General features: G+C 44.9%; 1 protein-coding gene across 8 annotated transcripts in view; it reads right to left on the minus strand.

Moving 5' to 3' along the window:
• The window catches only part of KIAA1210, a 105,679-nt gene that overhangs the window by 75,382 nt on the left and 5,871 nt on the right, over positions 1-24,426 (minus strand). For 2 of the 8 annotated variants that reach the window (XR_014697624.1, XR_014697625.1), the window contains exon 1: positions 12,837-13,030. The exons of 2 other annotated variants lie outside the window; for them this stretch is intronic. Coding sequence is in view for 2 of the 6 variants with exons in the window: in XM_084534766.1 (XP_084390892.1) it covers positions 12,837-12,898 (62 nt within the window). In the remaining 4 variants the exon portion in view is untranslated. Of the gene's footprint in view, positions 1-3,639; positions 3,784-12,836; positions 13,032-24,426 lie in introns of those variants that run through there. 4 more of the 8 variants (XM_084534766.1, XM_084534767.1, XM_084534769.1 and 1 more) reach the window with 4 other exon arrangements.

The raw sequence follows: 24,426 nt of genomic DNA on the forward strand, positions 1-24,426 counted from the left end.
ACCTAGAGGCAGCGAACACAGGAGTGCATTAACACACTGTGCTTCCAAACAATCTCATCTCACCTTGCAAAAAAGGCAATGAAAAAGTCATTGCAGGGACCAGGACTGATTGTGCCTTTGTTAAATAAGATGCACAGAGGTTTGAAACAATTGGCTTTGAAACAATTGTTAGACAATACGCAGAAGCAACAAAGAGTAAGACTTTTAAGATCTTCCCTTTTGGATGATCATAACCATTCAGCATTTCTCCTTTTTCCATTCAGGTCTCATCAATTATCCATGGAAATGTCTGCATTTCCTGCATATTTTGATTAAAGTGGTCATCAGCAGACTTTCTCATAGATTCTCTGTATGAAGAAGAAATTTGGACCCATTTTTTCCCCCAACTTTATACACAATGCATATTGTTAGATTTATCCTTAGGGAAAGGGAAATGCATTTGAAATAAAACGTTAAGACAATGCTCAGCACATTTACAAGGACAAACTGGCAAGTCCCCAGACTTGCTCTTCTTTTCCCAGACTGCAAGTGGGACTGACTTCTGGCTCATTCACACCTCTAGCTTCTGCTTTGCTTACCTTCAATAACAAGAAAGCAAGGCAAAATGTTGATTTCAGATTCAGCTTTGTTTTTGCTGGCTCGCCATTTATTTAAATTACTCCATCATCTCAGCTGCTCACTCAGAACCCCTCCAGTCCTTGGAGATCCTTTGACTGCTGTGTTTATTACAACAAGCATTTATTTCCATTTGGTGTATCTCTTATACGAGTAGAACTATAATTGCAGAGCAGTTCAGCTCCGAGGCAGTCTCTTTACAGTCAAATCAGCTCCTGCATTAACTCAATTTTATAGCTGAGTTCTCTGGGGCATATGGAGGTCAAGTGTCAATTGCGAGGGTGCATCACGAGTCTGCAACCGTGCCCCCATTTAGGACCTAAAGCTCTAAGTTAACAAGCATTGAAATAAGAAGAGAAAAAATATTTACAGCCAAGTGTAAATTCCATCATTAAAATGATGACGTACCTGAAGGAAAGTTAGCACTGAGATAAGTGCTTCAAATTCTGGTAGCACTCTGCTTTATTTTACAAGAGAAAAGCTAGCAAAAGTTCTGGGCACCAAACCCTAGCCTGAGGATTAATGTAGCAGAGAGAATGAGGACAAAACCTCATCAATACGAACACATGTGAGTGCACAGGCATTAACGGATCGAACCCCCAACATCCACCACTTGCAGCCCTTAATGACAGCTGACAGACGCAGCGCTGCGCATGGTCGGGATGTATCGATACTGCCCGCCCAGCTCAATCAGCTGTACTCACCACGTGCACCCCGCAGGCTCCCCCGGAGCACTGCACCACGAGACGAAGTTCTGAACAGATGCTGTATGCACATCGATTTTTAGTGATAAAGTATCAGATGAAATAAGGGGCCTTTTGGAGCAGCATTTCCAAGGCTCGGCATGCCAGGAGATGCTAGAGGACAGCTGGGAGAAGGTGCCCACCAAGGGACAAAGCAGGCTCTCTCCTCGGTGGCAGCAGTCACAGCAGAGCAGTGGTGGAGCTGTCAAGCATTTTGAATGCATATGTGTACTTTAAAGGCATACAGCTCCCACAGTTTAAAGCTTTCCTTATGTTCAAAGCAGGCAACAGGACCTAGTTAGCAATCACTGCTACACTGATGTGGTTTATGATAGATCTGGGCTCCCTGCTATACATACAGCACTGCCATTAATAACCCTGCTGAGTTACATTCACCTGGAGCTCTTCAACTCATTAGGGCAACTCTTAAGTCCTAAGAGAAAACACTTCAGAAACAGGAGAAATAACCTTGTCTCTCTTTTACAATCTGGAGCAGCCGGACAAATATTTAGAGTGCTCTACAGGAAGGCAATGGCTGGGCAGAAGAAATGCAAAGCCGGGAAGTGTCTGACTATTCCCTTTTCCCAGCTAAGTACATTACCTGAATAAGTGTATCACGTGGGGGGAAACATGCTAACAGCAAAGACAACTCCCTTCCCTCCTCAGTTTGCGTATTTAAGGACTGCAGGGAAGTTAACATTGTACAGCACTCAAGTTTCCCACATTTGACAGAGGCCCAAGACAAACAGACATGCTTTCTGCTCAGCCTCACAAAGGAGACACAGCCTCCTTGCTGTCTCTGCATCAGACCAAAGAGATGGAGACCGCACAACGAGCAGGCTCCGGCCCCAGCTTCTGGTGTTTCTTCAGTTCAGTCCCATGCCTCTGCACGAGCCTTCTGGAAGGCCTTGCAAAAGAGATCAAAGGAGATGCTGACCCCTGAACAGTCGCCTTCCAAACAAATAAAGGCTTGAGAAAATAAGGACTCAATACCACCAGGCACTTCATTCGTTCAGTATCTTCATACCCTACAAGAGACAGACAACGAGAAGCGGCCACGAGAAAGAGGTGGCATTTTAGCCTGGAGATTTTAAAGACCCATTTCCTCCAGGCTACAAAAACCAAGCTTGTGCTCAGATTTCTGGACACACGCTTTGCACAGCAAGATGGGTCAGCACCGGGAAATGCAGGCCCCTCACCTGTCCTGCAGGACCAGCCCGTGGCCAGCATCCCCACCCAACACACCTGGAGCTGCAGCAGGACCTCGAGAAAAGCCCCCTGTCTGCCCTGAGCACAGAGCTTCATAAAAACACAGGATGCAGGATGGTTTAGTATTCACATTACATTCTTCAGCTGAAGGTGACAGGTTAAATTGTTACTCTGTCTTATTAAGGCACGTTGGAGGACTTTGTTCTGTCAAAATGGGCTTGATTGCTTCCTCCCTGGGAACGCTACAGGCTAGCCATGGACTTGGCAACTCACTGAAAGTAAGGGAAGCAAAATTGTCTTCGGTTTACCCTCTGCAACCCCACTGAACAGACTCTCAGAGCTAATCACAAAGCAACAGCAGAGCCAGCGAGGTTTCTATTCAATTTTCATGTCCCTTGAGCCCATCACCAACTCCACAACCAAAGCTCCCGTCGCTGTCTGTGCAACGAGCCGAGCAAGCTGCTCTTCAGGGTCCCTGTTCAGGGAACAGGCTGAATGGTGTGGGATCCCACAACCAACCGGGCTCAAGCAGGGTCCTGCCCAACACGACAGTGGGACTGGGACCTGACCTCGCACAGCCGATCCCACTCAACTCTTTTTAGAGTTTCTAGGATGAACTGCCCCCAGTTTTGGCCAGCTGGATGTTTTTCCAAACCCTACCTGGTCTGAGCCTCATACAACTGTGGCTGTTTCAAGCAGGAATAGGAGAATGGCACTAACAGCAGCTTACGTGAGGCCTCTTGCTGCCACCTCCACTGATAACAGGGAGGGGTGGGGAAGAAGTTTATAAAGTTAATGAGTACTGATCCTGTCATTTCTACGGAAAGAAGAGCTTAGGAAAGTTTAAGGTCATTTTCAAAGGATCACAGATCAGGAAGCCTAGACAAGCAACTTGTCAGTATTTAGTATCAATAAAAATGCTCTCCCAGGAACAAGTAGGGGTCATAATTCCCCACAGCATCAGAAACCACTCAGCTGCTACCCTTGAAGAGATATCCAGAGCAAACAACCTTTCACATAAAGAGATCTACAGCCAGCTTTCACGCTTTGCATTCAGACAACACCCCCTCACCGTGCTCGGTCCCCAGACCTGGGCTTCACAGGGAAGGCTTGCCAGAAGACAGGTCCCAGTGTGCTGAACTCTTTTTACCTACAGTCTGCTTTGAGCAGCCTCTGACTGCTTCTGAAGGATTTCTGCTATTCAGCAGTGCATTATGTGCTGCCCTCCCAGCGAGTGTGTGTGTAACACTAATGGAAAGCAGCTGGTGGGCTGAAGCTGAGTTAAAAAAATAAAAAAGGAGCAGGAGGAAATGCCTTTCATACAGTCACACGGACTCAGTCTGTAATTGTGTGAGAAGCCAAAAGGATAAGAAGGGGGAAGGGCAAACGAGACAAAAAATATTTGTAAGCTACTGGAGAAAACAGAGTGGAAATGCACTCTGCAGCGTACGTACGTGGACTTGTGTGAGCTCAAAGCTGGGGCAGGTACAGCTGAGCAGTGCTGGTTTGTATTCAGCTCGGGATGCCCAGCTCAAGTCTGAGCAGCCCCACTTTGCAATGGCTGGCACCCACAGCAGACACTGACCTGTCTCGGGCATGCCCTCGTGCCCCTAATTACTCTGCAGAGCTTATTAGCACAACCTCGTGCTGCTGCTGTCAGTGCAGGGATCCCTACTGCAAGTCTGTTTCAGCACAGACAGCAGAATAGCCACCTGTTTGCCAAAAACTAAGTGCTTCTGAACAGCCCTTCTCTGACAGTAAGTTACAGCATAATTTTTCCAGTGCATTTTCTGGTCTGTACAAATCAGGGGAAACGCAAGAGAACTTTGCTCAAATCAAGACTGGCACTAACTCAGTCATGAACTAAGCACACACAAAAGCCCAGCCAATGCTTTGGGCCCCGACTGCCTCTGTTGTAAAGGAATGTACATTAACTGACCCAGCTGAACTGCACCACTTGGCACCAGCGTAGGTATAAGTCAGTGCTTTTCCCATGTAGTAATTCTTCTTTACACTACCACACTGGGGAAGTTTCAGGAAACAGCTGGAATGAGGATCTTCTTCCACTCTTCCTAACGAGAAGCAACAGAAGCAGCAGAGTCATCCAGCAACGGTACGAGGAACCAGCACGTTGCCAGCAGCAGGAGACTCCCTCAGATCCACTTGACGTGGATACAGCTGGCGAAGTGGGAAGGGAGGGGAAACACGCACTTAACATCAACACGGACGTAACCAAAGGCAGTTAGGGAGTTACACCAGAAAGCTCTGCTGCCTTTGGAAACAGCTCCACGAGCAGAGCAGCAGGAAGCGTCCAGCCACTATCACTGAAGAGCAGGCATGCCTTACACTAGCAGAGTCACGAAGCCGGAGTCAAGTACAGGAATAAAAGTCAAGCTGACTGTTTCTGCCTCTGTCACTGGAGTCCAGGGCAAACGGCAGGGCTGCCAACAGGACCCAAAATGTTTATCGCTCAGCCTTGAGCTTCTTTGCCTGTGGAATTGCAATGGTCACGCTGAATGCCTGGAAAGCTTACCAAGCAAAGCACTGCCTCTGCTACAGGAGACCAGCACGTTGGGACCTTACCAGTTGACTCTGCTACCAGCTGCTACCGCTACAAATAAGTTACAGAAATCATAAAATTTCACAAGAGTGGCCTGCATATCTGCCGTGTTCCTGTATTTGGAGCCTGCTCTGGTCCCCAAGATGTTCACGAGAAATCATTACATCCTCGGCCTGAAAAGGGTCTGGAGAAAAAAATAACAAATTAAGCTGTCTGAATATTGCAGGGAAAATGAGGCTGAAACAATAGCTATCTCAATGCCAGAACTGAAACGTGGGACTTGAAGCTATGTCTGAAGCTTTTTTATTTATTTATTTTTCCAAAACTGTCCCTCATCCCTCACTCTGTGGGATAAAGAACAGCCTACAGAGGGGAAAAAGTAAAAAAAAAAAAAAAAAATCTCTAGGTAGATCAAACTCCCCAGAACACATTGCTTCCAAGATATGTTAATAAAGACATTTAATGCCTAGGAATTTAAAGTACACTAAAAAAGAAACAAACAAACAAAAAAAAAAAATAGTGACTAACAGAAATTTCCGGGGCTGACTGTGTCACAAATGTTCACTCCAAGGATCAAACTCTTACAAACAGCCAGCCATCTTTTGGCTATACAAGAGAGCAAATAAAATGCAGGCTTTGTGGTCTCAGAGGCTGCCTTTGGCAGGAAGGTCAGGAAATCTCTTCATGTGAAGTCCCCAGACCTAGCCAAGGCAACATCTACTGGCTGTACACACGCGAAAATAAAAACAAGGCCAGTTCCCTCCTATGTTGAAACAAACTGCATCTGGCTGGCTAAACCCCGTGAGCTCCCACGGTTTCTGGAATTCAGACCCCATTTTGGCTGCTGATCTTAGCCAGAGCCAAAGGAAGGCCTGGGGCAGCTTCCACGCTTGCAAAAGGAGCTCTTCTGGAGCTCTGTGGGGAGTCTGAGGGTCTCCCTGCATTTGATTTCACTGAAGTCTTCTCCTGTCCCTGCTCTTTCCTCCTGGCAGCTCTCCCTGCAGCCCAAGTCAGGCACCTTCCGAGGCACGCTGTCTTGAAGGACAGGAGAATTGTGAGAGCCAAGGGAGGTCACGCATGTGCTTCAAGCAGTCCCTGAGCCACGTGTGTCCCCAGGCTATCTGCTGGCTTTTCTCTTTCATACGAGCAGCCACTACAAAGGGATCCCACTTCTCCAAGGCTGCAGCCACAAACACCCCTCCACAACAAGACCAGCTGAGCCAGCGCTGGCTTGCACCAATGGAGCATCAACTGCATTTGGCTGTTTTGAAGGAGGTGGTGGCATCAGGGAGAAAAGGGGACAAAACAGAAGAAAATCCCAGGAGGGGGACACCAAGGGCCACAAGAAGGGGCACTGACAAGAGGATGTTACGGAAAAAAAAAAAACAAACAGGCAGGGACAGACATTCTGTAAGGTCTTAACAGGCCAAGCTCTGCAAGGAAGGAAGCAATGAAGAGATTTGCATTTTTTGAAGCAACACAATGAACTTTCAACTTCTGGAATATTCTTTTCTCTAAACTGAGAGGATGGAAAATAATTTACTAGAGTGAATCAGCAAACAATTCCTCCGCACCTCTGTCAGGTCTGTATTCCCCCCCATCCACACAGACAGTTTGATGACTACATCCGTACATCTACAGAGCAATTCTGAGCTCGAGTGTATAAATACATCCCGCTCGCATCTGAAATACCATGTGGATCAGAACTGTGTTGTTAGATGAGTGATTCTGTGCCTGGCAAAAGCACACGGTTACATATTTCTTAGAATGAATAAGCATAAATGAATCCATCATGAATAAAAGTCAAACATTTAGTTCGCTAATTAGCACCAGATCCTTGAAACTCTGAGGCCAAAAGAAACAACCACCACAAAAATGTGAAGCCGGAATGCCGCTTTAGCTCTGGCTGCATGGTTGGAAAGCAGAATGAGGCTGCTTTGTCTGCCCAAAGTCACCCTGCTCTGACTGGAAGTGCTACAGTCCCCTCTAACCGTGTCACAGATATGAAGGTGCTACGGCACGGTGACAGGATACACAAGACCACTGAGTACCCTGGTACCTGAAGGCCTGTACGAATGCAGCAGCACACACTGAAGTAACGACAGAGTTAAACGATGAGTAAGGACATAAGGATGTGTGTGGCCCAGGTCTCAGCGTCTTCGTGTACATCGTGTCGGAAATATTGAGCTGTTAGCACAACCCTGACTGCTACATGCCTGATGAGCAGTGACAGCTCAGCATCTGCATGCAGAATCAGGCAGGATATTAAGTGACTGGCTTTAATTTGTTTAAACAATGACTCCCACAATGGAGCCTCAGAGGGCCACCTGCTACCTCAACACAAATAACTATTACTGATATAACAACATATGGAAAAAAAAGAAGTCTGCAGTTCATATTTGCTGTATTCAAAATATTTCTGAAAACTCCTCGATGCATAACAGTACCAACCTTGAAATGACAGCGGATTTAGCTCAGAAATACAAGCTTTGATGACTGTAGTGTAGAGCGTCTGGTAAGAATCAATGCACATTGTGCTCAACTGTTTTCTTACAGCAGCAGCCCTTAGGAGAGCAAAAGTAAAAATTCAGCCTTGGAATTACCTTGGGTTTCTGCCTGTCTCCCCACAGGCAGCCTCATCTTGGAGTTTCCCAGGTTTGCTGGTAATCAGCTCTAGCTGTGCTACGCTAGCTCAGGTAGGTTATCTGTTGGAAGCACAGCTTGGAGCTAGTACGTTTTTGTCTTAAGTATCCATAGCCAGATTTCAGCTTAGAAAGCCATTTCCAGGCCTTCATATCACAGCTATTAAGCTTTCCAGACCTCTGTACATGGAGGAAATGGTAAATTCATCTCTCCATTTGGCTGAAAGGATACAAAGCTAGATGCTCTGAGCAGCAGAAGATTCATAAGGAGAGAACACAAGGAAAATCATGACAAGATGTTTTCAAGGCTCAATCTGGCAAGATAAGATGGACGAAAAACTGGCAGGCAAATGGTGCAGAAGAGTGAAGATCACATTCAGCAGATTGTCCCAAGCCAAGAAGCTTCTGCTGTGCTGTAAAATAAGTAGGACGGGCAGCATTAGGGGCACTCACCCATCAGACACTCAGTACCTTGGTGGTAGGGAAAGGGCTGTTGTGCTGAAACCAAACGGACACGGCTGCCTGGAATTCCTCTGCCTACAGCCAGCAGACGCACCGCATCGCAGTGGCTGCTAAAGCAAACACCATCCAGAGAGAAGTGTGAAGAGGAGGAGGAGGACTGGGAGAGGTGGGGTGACTCACTGGCCGTATTAAGCCAAAACTGAACTTCTCACACAGAGATGAGTCAAATGGAATGAATCAACAAGCAGAAATAGTTGAGCTTTCTGTTAATAATACAGCACCATTGTACCAACTGTGCACAACCGCCTGCAGTGCCATGGCTCTGCCACCTCCTGACTGCTTTTGCTCACCCTCTCTATTATTCTTGTGTAAGAAAACAGGGCTTCAATCTGTGTGCATTTAATAGCAGGCGTGACACTGAACAAGCCCTGTGAGCTGAAGACAAAACACTCCCAAATGTCCAAACGCCCTCTACATTGCTGTGTACAGGAGCAAGCTCTCAGGCTGCCTCCTGGAAGATTCCCAAGGGATCATAATGCCTGGGGAGTCCTTTCTGCTCAGCACCCCTTCTCTGACTTGGCCCTGGCTGGGAGAGCTCCCCACTTTCCAAAAAGCACCTCCCTTCTGCTCAATGCTTTGCCTTCTGTACTCTCCACAAGCCATTTCTTGAAACCTGGTATTGCCACCTCTGTCTGTATCCAGGGATTCTCTCTGCACTGGTGAACTTGCTTTGCTGGGCAGGAGCCACCTTTCATAACCAGAAAAAAAAAGAAAGAAAAAAAAAATGAAAAAATACAACAAACCATTGAAAAACTGTTAACAAGTGATTCTTGCCCTCATTGGGAAATAGCATTAATATAACAATATAACACTAAAGCAGGTAACCACATGCATTTCAGGATACCAACGTGATCCTGGGATTCACTGGCTGCTCACAGACCTCCAGAGCATCACAGGACCAGCTCTTGTAGGAGGCTGCTGCCACTGGGCACCACGGCTCCCAGGCAGCAGCACTGGGGAAGCTGCATGGCCTCCTGATGGCTGACAGCCTGGCCGAGCCCAGGTACACGTGGGGATGCCACCACAGATGGGGACAGCCTCAGTGCCTCGCTGTGAGCCCCTTGCCCAAGCACATGTCAAAGAGCTGAGCATCATGGGCAGTCCCCGCTGTAACCCTAATGCACTGACGTGGTTCCAAAAAGAGAGAGACGCCGCGGGAGGCGAATGAGCTGCTGACGGAGAAGAGCAGCTCGTAATGGCCTGGAAGTGCCCCACTCCCCGCGGTGCCAAGTCACTACTTCAGCAGCACTTGGTGGAGCTTTAAACCGCTTCCAATTCACTTGCTAGTGTCCGAGCCCCAGGAGCAGCTGCTTGCTGCCGATGGGGAACCAAAGGCTCCAAGGAGCCTACACAGAAATAACAGCTGTAGAAGCGCACTCTGCACCCTCCGCTGCCCTCTGTGAGCCTCTTCAAACAAACAGGCTTAGGGCAAGGGAGCTGGAGGGAAGGGTGCAGGGAACAGAGACCTCAGCTTAGCTGGCTATCGGTCAGGTAGGCAGCGGTGTAATGGCTTTGCAAGAATCCCCACAAACTCCAAAATCTCTTCCTGACACTCATCTGAACAGGCAACAAACACAGACAGCAACAAAGCAACAGCACCTAATCCAGACAACAAATTTTGCTTGACATTCCTAACGTTATTTTACATTTGTAACTTCCATCTCAAAATAAAAATATGTTGAAAATGATCCCGATGCATCCCTTGACCAACTGCTTTACCCAAATACTGAACTTGTTTGCAGCACAGGAGTGCATATCAGCTTTTTTTTTTTTTTTTTTTTTTTTTTTTGACAATTCCGGGCTACAAGAAAGAAATGAAATATGCCACTGGAAGTACAGAGCTTGGCATAGCAGAAGACATTCAAACCAAAATAAGTCCATAATTCTGGGATTGCTTGTGAAAGGCACCATGAAATCTTGAGTGACCACACTAACTCCAGACCACTTAAACACATTTCCTTATAGTCTGTTACTGAAACCAGCTCTGAGCTGGCACACAAAGCCTTCAGCCAAATACTTTATATAGCTTCTAACACACTATATTTGTCTTTGGAAATTGGCAGTTTGCATTGACCATCACTGAACCTTACTATTTAAGCAACCACATTTTCAGCTCATAACTACATATTTGGCTAGTTTCAAAAGCTGAAAGACAGATATTAACAGATTCTTCTGCAGGCTTTAGAAAACTGCATCATGTCTGCCCAGAGCTGACGGATTGTTCTGATACCGGGCTGGGACCAAGCACAATGAAACAAGGATGAGCTACAAGAGCCACAAACTTACTGGAAGAACAATTTAAGATTAACTAGCATCTGCAACCCAAATAAAGAAAAATACGAAAGCAATCTCCAACTTTTATTTCAGTGGATTAAGACTGGTGCTGTGCTGTGGAATTATCTGCATGAGTTTTTTTTGGTTTGTTTTAATGATGTGAGATCTCATAAGGGAGCACTCACGAAGCACAGGGGCAGAACTCACTGCAGAAAGCTCAGACTCAGACAGAAGTCACGGCAGCGTGCAAAGGCAGAGCCTTCACTAGGAAAACGTGGGGCTGCGAAGGCAAATGGGACAGCAGCACAGGAGAGAGCTCCCCCAAGAAGCTTTTAAAACAGCCCAGGCACTTCAGCTGGACGCAGCAACCCAAAGCCCTAGCAGGACCCCTTGCCAGTGGCAGTAGCAAGTTTTAAGGCCTGTGCAGAGCTCTGCTGCTTTGGATAAACCGCTGCTTGTGCCCAAGCCAGTTGTTTAAAACATCCAAGTCATTTCATTCACAAAGCAAACTAACTCCTACAGGTCGAACAACTGTGTGAGGATTTGGGGAAGCCATTCCTGTAACACATCTAACACTGCCCAGAAAGACAAATGCTTTGTGTCAAACTCCCCAAAAAATTCATCCAAAATTCATCTCAGGCTCCAAACATCTCTGGTGCTGCAATTAATGTCTTAGGCTCATTTTAACTGCCAATAATCACATCCAAAGCAGCATATAAAATTTGTAAAGACTGTGAAGTATTTATAGTCACACTAATCCACTTGGGAACACATCACAAGGCTGAGACAACAGGCTGAGGAACGCAATCTGCATATATACCCAGCATGGAGATCTAACTGAAGAGCAACCGGAAAGAAGAATTTGTTGAAAAAACAAAGCTGTTCTTTAGAAATCAGGTGCATTTCCACCTGAAAAGAAGTGATCATATGTCATATGAAAGAAGTGTCAGCTGCTCATACTTTACAGCCTCTCTCAGCCTTCCAAGTTTATCTTAATTGCATTAGATACTGGAGGCTCTGGAGGAAAAACAATATAAATCAAACAAAGTAAATTGATTTTGTTGTCAGTTCAAGTGCCGAACCCTCTACCTTCATCAGGACTAATTCTCAGTCCTTTTGTCCGTTGTGATTGCATCCTCCCTCTTACCTAAGGCAGACTTACTTTCCAAATATTTAGATTCCTCTCATAGACACCATTACAAGTTTCAAAGGAGGAGAAGGGGGATGGAATATGGGATGGAAATTCTAACTGAAATCCAGTAGGAATTGAGTGCCTTCAAAAATACATATTTCTACCAGAGTAACGTGAGACACTGTTGACACAAGGGATCCAACAGTTAGAAGAGGGAAAAAGAGAAAGAAGGAATTGTCAGCTTCACTATTGAACTGGCACTTTTTTCCCTTGCTAACCAAGATTTCATCCATACTTTTTGCTATCATCATTCATATCTGAAGCCTCAAGATACAATTTTGTTTGCCTTTGAATTTGCACTTTCTGTAATCCCGTACTGTATGCAAGAATAGAGCCCTCTACAGTCCACTGATGCAAATTGTCACCAAAAACCACTGCTCGTTTTTTTGCAGAGAAAATTTTGTTCCATTCCTTAGCAGAGAGAATATCCAAGGAAAAACAAAAGCTGTCTTGACAGTGGTTTAAAGCACAAATACTAACATGCATTGCCCCATCCTCTTCTCCCTTTATAGCTCTCCCACAGAACATGATAGTGAAGCAATCAAAAATATTTACTTTAAATAAAATCAAATCTCTCAATGGGGAGCAATTACAGAGCACACCTCAGGTTGCTTATACAAAAAACTGAGCATATCGAGTTCTCAGAGAGCATTTAATGCCGGATTTCTAGCTGAACATTTTTAAAAGCCAACCTGCATTTCTGTATTTCTCATTATTTGTTCAACATACACAATGTAGCTAATCAATAAAGAAGAGGACGTTTTTCCTTTTGCTATAATGAGACAGTAAAAGGTTCTTAATTTCCTTTTCAGTATTTTGTGTTTGCCACTGGACATACATATATATATATATATACACACATATCTGTGAAGGAAAAAAAGCATGACCGATTTTCATCATTTGTTAGTTCAGTTCGAGTTGATTTTTTGCACTTTATACTCCGAATGGCACATCAGTCGCAAGGCACGAGCACCGTGTGCAGTGCTGCTGCTGAAATACAGGAGGGAGGAATTCCCAAGCACCCACTGGAGTCAGCTCGCTGAGGAAAGGTGGAGGGGAGGGCTCAGCATGGCACTTACTTTTTACTTTTCAGGCAACTGTAGAATCCAGCCATGGTCCTTCCCTGGAGGCGTGCGTGCATTTAATTCATCCTTGTGCCGGCACAAGGACTCTGCAGCTTCGTCTCCTGCTCACCAAATGCCCCCCCCTGCACACAAGGAAGGCAGCATGCCGATGCAATTACTAGCCAGATAAAGTTCCTGATCTGAGGCCCTCAGACTCTGCTGAACTGGGTCCAAGGAGGGCTGTGCCTGCTCCATAAATGGTTATGAATTGTTAACTCCCCCTTTTCCTGCCTCCTTCCAGCTCGTGGTAAGCACAGCATCCTAAGTGTAAAATACCACATGGCATTTGATTCTGTCTCCCCGCGGGACTAATGAGAAGCTTGGTTGTAATTAGGAGGCGAAGAAGCCCCGAGGACATTGTATCATTGCTGTTATTTTTTAAACAGAGAGGCTACAGAAAGCGTTGCAACGTCTCTGAAATAACCACTCAAAACCGCCGGCATTCTCCAGCACACAAGGGGTGCGCAGGACCTTCCAGAACAGGCATTATCCCATCTCACTGTAAATCACGACCTATTCTAACATGCTACTCTGCACATTAACAGAAGAAAAACCTAAGTCCATGCAATATTGCAAGGTCAGGAGAGAAGCTCTGGAGTTTCAAGTAGCCAGGACACCCCTGTTAGAAAAATACTGCCCTGTGATGCCCCGCGGTGATACATGTAACGTTGGTACTCACTGCTACAACTCAGGAGGTCCTCAATGGGCAGCAAAGGAGGAAAACAGCCATGGTTTAATGCTGGGAACACAGCCCTGGGATATCCAAGCCCCAGGACAGCATAGCTGCACCCGTTTCTGGCATCACACCACATTCAACCCATGTGGCAATCCCCAGGCAGCCAGTGGCCCCGATGAGGTGCAAGCAGAGGTGAGGCACCGCACATCGCGCTGCCCGCAGCAGCCAGGGTGCACCAGTCAGCACCAGTAGTGGTGTCAGCTCCTGGAGCCGCACTGCCTGGAAGGATCTCTGCTCTTGATTTAAAAAAAACACACACACGTGTGCTTGAATGTAGTTAGTTCATAACTCTCATTGCTACAGAAGATTTATGCTGAGTGCTATAAAAGATCAGTAGAATACCGCATTTATTCTCGGCTAGTAGATAATATTTGAATAGTTGGGTCTGGCAAGCCAGTAAGGAATATCTTACAAGTACTTCGACATCAGGTCCTTTTGCAAATTAAGTAGCAAGACCAGATCTACGGTGGATTAGTTCTTCCAGAATATTATGAAAAACATTTTAAAACATTTCCCTTAGAAGTCTGAGGACTGCACCTCTGGCACAGAGTCCCAGAACTGCCTCTGCTACAGCAGTTTTCTAATGGTGCAGAACTTCACCATCTCTGAATGGACATCTCCATTTCTTTATTAACACCTGCTATGTAAAGGAAAGCTGTGACACAAATAATAATTGACATCAAGTGCAAGGGCCATCACAAGCAGAAACCAATCATATTCTAGTCTAGCTTTGCACTTAGCAGAAAAGAGAAACCTTCTACAAGCAGCCAACTTCAATGCCATCCACAGAAGAACTGGGAATCAAACCTGACCTCAAGATGTGGCTTCTCTTTGGAAAAGACACAAAACCACAGTTGAAGTTTTATCCAGGTGAGTTTTACTGTCAGCCTGAATTATTGCATTTGTCACAATGGCTCCACACTGAACTCCTCATCCTGAGAGGCAAAGGCTAGCTGGATTGTGTTAATCTCCACTCATCAGAGGAAGTCCAAAGGAAAAAAGTCAAAACCAAGACTGGTTCTAGGGTAACAACCACCAGAACGGAATTCCCAGAGACCCCTGGGGAAGCGTTCTCACTGGCTTGGTGTACAAAACCTTGGATGGAGGACTGCATCTGAAATCTGCCTGCCACTTAGTTCAGAAAATGCTGCCAAAAGAAACTTTAATAGCAAGAAATGAAGGAAACCTCATTGGAAAATCAAGTTTGTATTTAAAAGCAAGAAAGATCAAGTAGCTTTCTAGTGGGAAGGCCCAATCCTAAAACCAGTGGAAGGATGTAATCCTGATGGCTTTGGGAGAATTTTGTCCTTTTAACTGGTGTAGAATAAGGCCCTCAAGCTTCAAAGGATTCTATTTTTTGCTAACATGAAGCAGATTCCCTGCCTCCTAACCACCTGAGATGGTTTGTGTTCAGAATGTTTCTTTTCATTATTCTTTTGTCTTTCATGTATTTGGTTTTGTCTTGAAGTTACTTGAACATGCAAATCCTCAACTGTTGGTTTTCATTTAGGTCAAACATAGTCCTGTTCCCAGGAACTGGCAGTTTCACCACACACATTTAGAAAGATCCTTACTTTCCAAGAAGCACTGGTAAACAGTCATTAAAAATAATTACTCCACCTCGGGATTTAATCCTTTTTGATTCTCTATCTCCATATCAGTCTCCAAGCCACTTCATGGTAGCATTTCTCTGATTTTTCATCGCTAGCCCAGCTCCAAATAGCCCCACACTGAGTTTTCTGGGGATAGATCCGAGCTCTTAGATGTCGATAAACATCATGGCCCCAAGTCCAGAGGTAAATCAGCGCAAGTAAGCAGTTATGCGATGCTGATACAGGCCTTACAGCCAAACAGGAGCTGAGCTGCCATTAGCTCCCTGCTTGTTAAGTGCTAAACGAGAGGGCTGCTCTACTGCCAGTTAATTAATTAAAGCTGTTTTCAGCTTGGAAACTAGATGAACACCAAATAACCACAGTATACAGACCTTGGCAAAGCAACGATGGCTCTTTAAAGATAGGAAAGAGAGCAAGTTCAGACACTTGGATGCTGAATCAGATCTGGATTTCCTCTAAAGTTTGTGGCTTGGCTTGACTGAAATGGGCCATTCTGGGCCCACTTTGACTTGAAAATTATGGCCTGTACCCCTTGACTTCTTCACACTCACTGTCATTGCTCTCCCTCCACAGCCCAACATTCTCACCACCCTCTGTTACCACTGTACTTCCAAATCTGCCTCGCTTTGTCTTCCAAGTCTGCAGGCAGAGCAAGAGGCCCAGGTGGCAAGCTGCCTGTCCTCAGGGTACCAGCAGGGATGGAAAGGCAGCGGCAGAGCTCCCAGCGCCTGTCAAACTTTCTGGGTTTGTTAGTTCCTCCAGAGGCAAGTCTGAGCAAGGCCCCGCAACCCGATCACTGGGAAACGCTTGCACTAAAATACAGCTCATAAAATCAGCGAGTTACTTGTTTCACGGGCACTTTCACCTGGGCCACTGCAGGAGAGACCTCTTCAAAGTAGGTAACCAACAGCAACGAGTAATCCAACAGGGGAAACTCAAACTGAGCTGAAGGCACTGGCCTGTTGCCACAGACACTTCCTACACACATACACGGGGTACACACCCAACAGCAGAGGTGTCAGGAGCTACACACACCACCAGCGATTCAAAATATGTTTCATGTCCATCAGATCTACTGCTTTACTTGCTGCCTCTTGCAGCCAGACCTCCAAGGGCTGACCACGTCCTCGCTTCCCAGCTCTCTGGCAGCAAACACTTCGCACTTCTCAAATACCCACTCGAAACTTGCCTGAGTGGAACGAGGACTTGTGTGCAGTGCAAAGCAGTAGAGATGGCCCAGACGTCATGCAGCTGTGAAAATACACAATTCACAAACTGTTTAAACATGGCTGTCAGATAATTGTTTTTTTTTTAGCCTATTTTCAGAGAAAGACAAAAGTTTCCTGTGGATTTTTCACCACACAAATGCAGGGGTAGGAATGGAAATCCTACCCAAAACTGATAGGCCATAACATTGCAAATTTCCAGTACATTTTGGGGTCTCTGAATTGACTTCCTTCATCACAAGGCACACTTCGGTTTCCTGGGGTCCCCACAAAAACTCCAGGCCATGGAGCTCTGCACACAGTGCATGAGCCTTTTGCAGCCCTGCCCTTGCAAACTGTGCAGCAGTTCTTGAGCTGGGGCGAGGCATTTGCTAGGAGGAGAGGGGATGGGGCTGGATAAACTTCAGCAGCCCATTTTGCCTCTTGCCTCTATTCCCTGCTACGGCCAGCCCGAGCACCACATGCCCTCCTGCATCCCTCCGCACAGCTGGAGCCGTGCAGCTGCACGGTGCCTCCCCTCCTTCCAGGGCAGGGCTGCGAGTTCTCAAAAAAATGATTTTTCAGTTTATTTGTTTAACTCTGAATAAGCAAGCCAGTCAGTGTCTGGACACCAAATGAGGCATTTGGGACAAATCCAGTAAAATCCAAGACTAGTTTCCAGTTCTCGTGCCGTTACCATTAAGCAATGAAGGCTAGGTTCATTGAGAACTTTCAGACTAAATGTTATGCTGCACTTGATCATGCCTAAGTATTTCTAAAGCTGTGCCGTTCCAGCTGACCTGCATGTAGAGCATTCCTTCCATTATAACCTGTAATAAATCCTGCACAGAAATCAAACCATAATATTGAAAGCCACTTCATACCGCAATTCTCTTTGCATTTGGCACATGGATTGTTTAACTGTGTGCTAACATAAATGTGACTATCAGGGAACACCTTCCTGAAGCAGAAACAGATTTAGCTTTCTTACAAGTCAGATTCCTGGGCTGGCAAATGGTCCTGGGTTGGGGAGTTTCAGTGAAAACCCTTCAGTAATAAAGAAACAACTGAATATGCATTACTGTAAAAGCTGCACTATCAGAGCTGTAAACAAACCAGGCTGGAATCAAACACAGAACGCTGCAGAAAACAAAGAAATGGAGATAAGAGGATTTCTGCCTTTCTGAGTTTATACATCCATCTGTGATTAATATTAGGCTTTGACCCTCATTTTCCTCCTATCTCTGAAAGTAGAGTATAGCCAGGGGCCTCTAACTGTGCCCTGTATCAGCTTTTTATTCATGCGTGTGAGCCTGAAGAATTGGCCATGATACTTGCTCTGGAGTCTAATTACTGTATGTTGATCTAATTATGTCTGGTTTTACACTCGGTGTGCAATGCCTGGGATTTGGGGGATTTTTGTTGTCGTTGCTTTTGTTCCCTGCTAGATGTCTTTCTGCAATCTCCTTCAATAAGACGAACATTTCAAAGGAAGCAGCAATACATATAATCTCTTTGATTCTAGCATTTGCTAATTCTGAGTATGAACGGTTTCTAACGGCTTACCACTAGCATGTTATCTTTACCTCTGAGGAAGGAGTGAAGATAAACTTCAGTATGGTGTACCCAGTGCACTACTGATTTCTGAAATATGGCAAAAAAAGATACCGGTACGCTAAATCTGTCCTCTCTAGTCTGTGCCTCCTTTGTGTCCTGACAACCACAAGCTCTTCCTGGATTATCTGGAGACGAAAGTCAGACCATGGGTCATTCCAAAGGTGATTTCCCCTAGATTTGCAGCAGGATCACAAATATAACCTCAGACTTCAGTGTCAGAAAACATCAACTGCCAAACAAATAACACAGAGAAGTGTTTGTTTGACATTTTACAAATTTACAACTGATTTGCATGTAAACATGCCATTATTTATAGAGAAACTAACGGTATTCCTGTATGCATAGACAATATAGCCATGTGCTGCTTCTCATGTATCTGCTTTTTTCCATCCAAGATCATAAATCTCAATTCTAAAATTTTAATGAGTCTGAATGAAAAGCAGATTTTTATTTTTTGACACAGTGGAAGAGCTTGGTATTTCCTGTGAAAATATGAGCACGGTCAATATTTTATATACGGGGAAACTGTAGTTCTTTTGTCTAAGTTTGGGTAGCGCAGAAGCTGAACAAAGGAGCTCTATTTCTACCCGTTCTGGCTTAAGAAAATACCATGTTAAAAAACATTAGGTTCCAACAACACAACTTTTCCTTCTTGGTGTCCAGGCAGGCACCAATATGCAAGACCATCTGGAAAGAAACGTGAGAACACTACGTAGCTACAGGCACATGGATCATTGCCTAGTCTAGATGTCGAACATCAGAGGTAACAGTTACCGAGTCTAAACAAATATCCTGAGACGACTTGAATAAGGAATTGAGTTCTCCACACCCCATTCTTCCCAAATTCCCCTCCAGGGATAGATCCAGTCAATGTCCTTGCAACACTCCAAGCTCCCTTGGAGACAGATTAGACCTACACTGCCAGTAATGCTTGTGCTGCGAATAGCAATCAAGTTTAATGACTTCCCATGTATATTAGTTTTGCACTAATGTTGGCCCACCTCTCCAACAGAATTACTCCTGATTTGTTTGCACAGGTATAAGCAAGACGAGAACCAGGGACTCACACATCTGGAAAAATATTCCTAAAACCATCAGCATCCTGAATTTCTATTGCCACCAAAATAAAAATTGAGAAGTGAAGGTCATCTCAGATCCCATCTCCCTGGCTGTCAGCTGGAGTAATAATACGGGAAATCATGGAAGCACAGTTCTGAGGAAAGGGCTGTCTGACCCCGGTGCCTGCAAACACAAGGCTAAAGATAAAATGACCATTAACCTTCAGAGAATGGCAGTGAGGTCCCAGAACGTCCTGCCTGCAGGCTTTATTGCTCCAAAGGGAAATGAACAGAAAAATACAAGTCAAAACTGCATACTGTTGACATTTAACTCAAATTAGTAGGCAACGGTAACATCTCTTTCTTTGTTAGCTTTCCTTTGTACAAAGGCACGAACGCAGTATCTGTTTCATTTCACAGCCTGCAAAATAAGTAGAACGTATTGAGTAACAACAAATTTACTCCCACCACTTGATATCTGCAAGATTAATCACAGGCACCAGAGCTGTGTCCCTCCGCACAGAACGGAGCGTTACTCCCTGCTGCAGATACATCTGGGAGAACTGAGGCTGAGTAACTCAGTGACTATTCCAGAAGCCATAAACTGCAACTGAACCCAAAGTTCCTGGTGCCTGGAACAGTCTTTTAGAGTCTTTTCCCATCCTCCCTCACTCAATAAGGACAGCCAGAGAGCCCCTACAAGAATAGGCACCCTATAAATATCTAAGATAACTTTAAGTTCACTAGCCAGCCTTCAGCTGTGGGAACTCTTACAGAATCACCGGCATCAAAATGCTGGGTTAAATTAGAAATCGATGGCTCCACCTCACGATTTGGCCCAGCCTGTCCAGAGCTTTAAAATCATCACATAATAAAATACACCCCATCTTGAGCCAATTTCACCAGAACAGTCCCGTACCCCAGCAGAGTCCTTACACAGCAATGCGACACGTCACTCAGATTCAAGTTCAGGGAATCTTTAAATATCCAGTTTGCTCCCGATGGTCTCTTAAACATGTTGGCACTGGTCCCATCATAATGAAAAGGAGAAAAACAAATCTAATAAATATCTAGACACAGGAAATATGCTAATTGAAGAAGAAATTTACCTAAAACTGTTGAATAGGCTACAGTTCTGAGTCACTGAGTCACTTAACCACGTGCTTAGGTTGGATCTCTGCTTGGTCCTTCCCACTCCGAAGGGCACAACCACAGGGCTGGGCAACATGCTGAGCTGATGGGTCCTCTATCACCACAGGACCCACGGGAGCTGAAAAAGCTAGTTAAGAGTCACGACAAACTGAAGTCCGCTGCTTTAGTGTCTTTCTGCCCTACCAGGGGGACTGGGAAACTCCAGCCCTGTTGCTGGCCTTCAGACACCACACCCCTGAGGTCCGCTGGCATCACTTCACGTGCTGACTCCTGGCTCCCAGACTCCTGCCACTGCAGCAGTTTCCATCCAGTGAAACACCAGCTGACACTGGTACTGGACAGAGCCCAGAGGGCAATACAGCCAATACTGCCCGGTGTGGGACTCCTCGAGCCCTCAAGGGACTCTGCACCGCCTGCAGATGAGCTAGTGTGAAGCTGAAAGCTACGCTTGGTTTGCATTCAGCTACAGTTGGACACAGAAATGCTACGCAAGACCTCCGTTCATTAAGGAATACTTACACATAATGTGAATTACAGACTGGGTAGTATTTAAAAGCTACAAAACGTTGCTGAGTTAGGTTACGAGATGGAAAATGGCTTTGCACTGCCTTCTCAGTTACAGAATACCAATGTTGTAATATTTTCTCACTGTGGATGAGATTCAGTATTTAACTGAGGCAGGTACAGCAGTAATGGGATCTGAATTTTTCTCCTAGATTGTGTAAAGTTCTTTCATTGCAAATTCATATGTAATTGCTAAATATAATAAGATGTTAATAAAAATAATAATATTAAAAAAAATCCTATGGAAATGTCATTGAATGTTGTCAACAACTACTGCTAAAAATGTTAATATGCTGAAGCTTTTGTTCTGATCAGAGGCTGTCAAAAAGAGTAAATACATCAGCTCTGAAGAGTCCCAGATACACTACACATGTAATGCCCCTTTCACCAGAACTACACCACCTCCAAAATCTGACCGGTTTCTCCTTTGGAGGACGGAGGCCACACAACTGCTGATGCTGTGCAGCTCATGGTAGAGCCAAAGCTTTTACACCTCTGGTAACTGCAGAACGAAGAGCAGCAGTGATGGCCACAGGTGGAGGGCCAGCAGAGAAGAAGAAATGTAATCACCAGAATCAGAGCACTCGCATTTCTCATATTCCTTTTGTTTCTCCTTTTCACTTCTACAAAAACTGTGGTGACATTATTTATAACACAGTTTCTTCAGGCTCTTTACAATAATCAAGGCTGGCTCACTCCCTTTTTTCTCTTCCCCTCTATTTAACATGGTTTTACACTGCTCTTCATTAAAAAGATAACATAAACCCATTTGCATAGTCTAGGAGCTTAACAAATCAACTAAAGCAAGAACTTCTGAGATAAATGATAGACTTTCCTTGACTCAGATTTCTTGCTCTAAGCTGATTTATTTTAAGAATCTTAATATTTTAATATATTTTCTTGTACAATGAGATAGCATTTTTAATTATTGCAGAATCCACAGCTTTAGGAGTTTAACACTCATTAAATCTTCTCTTCAGACATCACAGTAGCAACAAAGTGATAACGTACAAAAGCTAGATCCTCAAAAGAGAAAAGGAGCATTCAAAAAAAAAAAAATCACTGCTTGAAGAAGTACATGCTAGTAGTTAACAATACGTACAGAAACAGCCTCACGTGCTTCTGCTCACAGTATCATTAGTGCTCTTGAGCTCTTAAGAGGAAGCAAATACATTGTGGTTTTGAAATGTGCTCTGACGTGGAATAACTGCATGCTAAGTCTCTTTCAAAGGACCAAAATCTTTAAAACTTAAAAGCTCTATGCATCTGTAAATATGGTCTTTCATAATATATCTGCAAAGAATGAATGAAGAATTTTGAAAAGAACTGCCATCCCGACGGCACGCAGAGCTGTGCTGAAATGGCACCTCCAGGTGGCTGCTTTCCCCATGCACAGGAGGCTTTCCATGCCTGTTCTCTACTAACAGCAGGTTCCTATCTCCCTTTTTTAAATACGATTTAAAGAGTTAGTTATATACATCCACAACCTCCCCATGAGGAGCTAAATCATTTCCTGGCAGACTCAAACAAAATGTATAGCTTGGAAAAGACAAAAAAAAAAAAAAAAAAAAAAAAAGCAAGGAAGCACACTCATACATACTCCCAGCTTGTAGCATGTTCCTGGATAATTACACCATATATATGGGACTACAGTTGAAATTTATAGAGAAGCTCATGGACCATTTCTCAAATGCCATGCCAACCACACAGCTAGCTTTCTTTCCCTCACCCTTTCACTTCTTCCCACTGCGGTAATGAAATGTGCCACACAAAAAAGCAGAGGGCAAATTCAGAACTCAGAAATCCTGGCCCTGCTTTGACAGAAAGCAGGTTGAGAAATGCCTCTTTTGTAAACCTTCCCCTGCCCGTCATTACCAGTGCTTAGGAATATACGAAGAGCTTCTTGAACCGGAGGGATAGGTTTTATCCTGGCAGGTGAGGAAGAGCTTCAGACCCCTGTTATCTGCCTGCGAGTCAGCAGCAGGCCTGAGAAAAGATGCTGGTTTGCCAAGTACCATGGGCTAGGGTGAGGCAAACGTCCCCAGATCACACAGTATGGGCTACAACTCTAAATAAGCTAGGAACTATTATTATTAAAAAAAAAAAAAAGTTTTGGCACTCAAAAGAGCAAATATGGGCAAGGAATCAGCCAAACTGCAGCAGCCTGAATGCCTTTGGTGCTGGCAGGTGTCCTTCCTACTTACCCTACTGGAACACAAAGCTGCTCCTGCAACGGGTAAACTGGGAGAAAGGAAAAGACACACTCGACTGCAAACTACTGTAATATTTTCTGGCTAATTATAGGGATTATATTTAACAGATTTCTGTGAACGATAACAGCCTTGTCTTATTTGTAAGCATCAGTTGAATTTAAGAGCTGTATGTTCAGCAGGAAGAAGAAACGGCTGGAAGAGCAGACGAAAATCCAAAGAATGGCAGTGAAAGCACAAGAGGCTGTCTAACTCCTTGACATACCATTTTGCTGACGTTAGCCCTAGGGAGGGCATCAAAGTTGTAAGCAAAATAAAAGTATGTGCACTAACCTCTGTTTTCCCCCACAGCCTTTTACAGAGCAGTTTAGAGGGGAGCTGTGAAATAAGATCCTCGTTATTCTCTACAGTTTTAAGAGCTTACAGTAGGACAACCACCCCAAATTCAACACTCCTGAGTCAGCACAACTAGGCAGTGACTTAAACAATTGGGTATTTTGAAAATAACATTTGGTATTTCAATTTCTGAGTCGCTACAGGTCCTGCTTTCAAGCTCTGTGGCTGTGTGTGCATCTTGGCAGTTCTGCCTGGTCGGAGGAAGGCTTAGAGTCTTGCACGACCGTTTGGCTGTGTGAGCTATGACCTGAGGAGTTCTCATGAGATTTACAGGGAAACTGCAGTAGTTTGCAACCAGGAGGGAGGAACATTAGTTAAAACAATCCTTGTTAATACCACCAGCTGCAAATCTTAGAGTCTGCTGCTCGCCAAAGCAGTGGTTTCAAGTTCCAACCTGTAGCACTCCTTCCATTGCACGTACGAGCTGTCAACCGAAGATACAGAGATAAGCCTCTCCAGATGGAGAGCAATTTATGTAGCTTTATGCTTAAACTACACAATAGACTAAGCTTAAACTGGCAGCAGAACTGGCAGTTTTCTAGAAACTTATCAGAGGGAATGCCAGCGGGATTGGAGTGCATTTCCATTAAAACCAAAGTCAAGTAACAAAATCTCACACAACGTTTTTGAATTAATTTAGAAGAAACTGATGAAATTCAAATGGCATCTCTGCTTGTGGCATTGGCATTGCTTTTGCAAGCTATTTTAGACTTTAAGAGGATGTGTATGCATCTGTGTGCACATGACTCAACATGATGCTGGTGGCATTCCAATAAAGTCAAGCCACTGCTGCTCGAGTCTGGGCCATATCCAGAGCTCATTAGGATCGGTGAGAGTCTTTCCACCGAGTTCAGCCCCTCGTATCGTCGCCCAGGCTTGCGGTCTGAGGTACAGCAGGCACTGCAGTCATGCTGCTCTGCCCCCTGCGTGACTTACAGCACAGCAGGGCCTTTATGTATAACTAAAGATATTGAGACCAACCACACCGCACACA

Source organism: Aythya ferina (genome assembly GCF_964211825.1).
Source record: "Aythya ferina genome assembly, chromosome: 13".
NCBI lineage: Eukaryota > Metazoa > Chordata > Aves > Anseriformes > Anatidae > Aythya > Aythya ferina.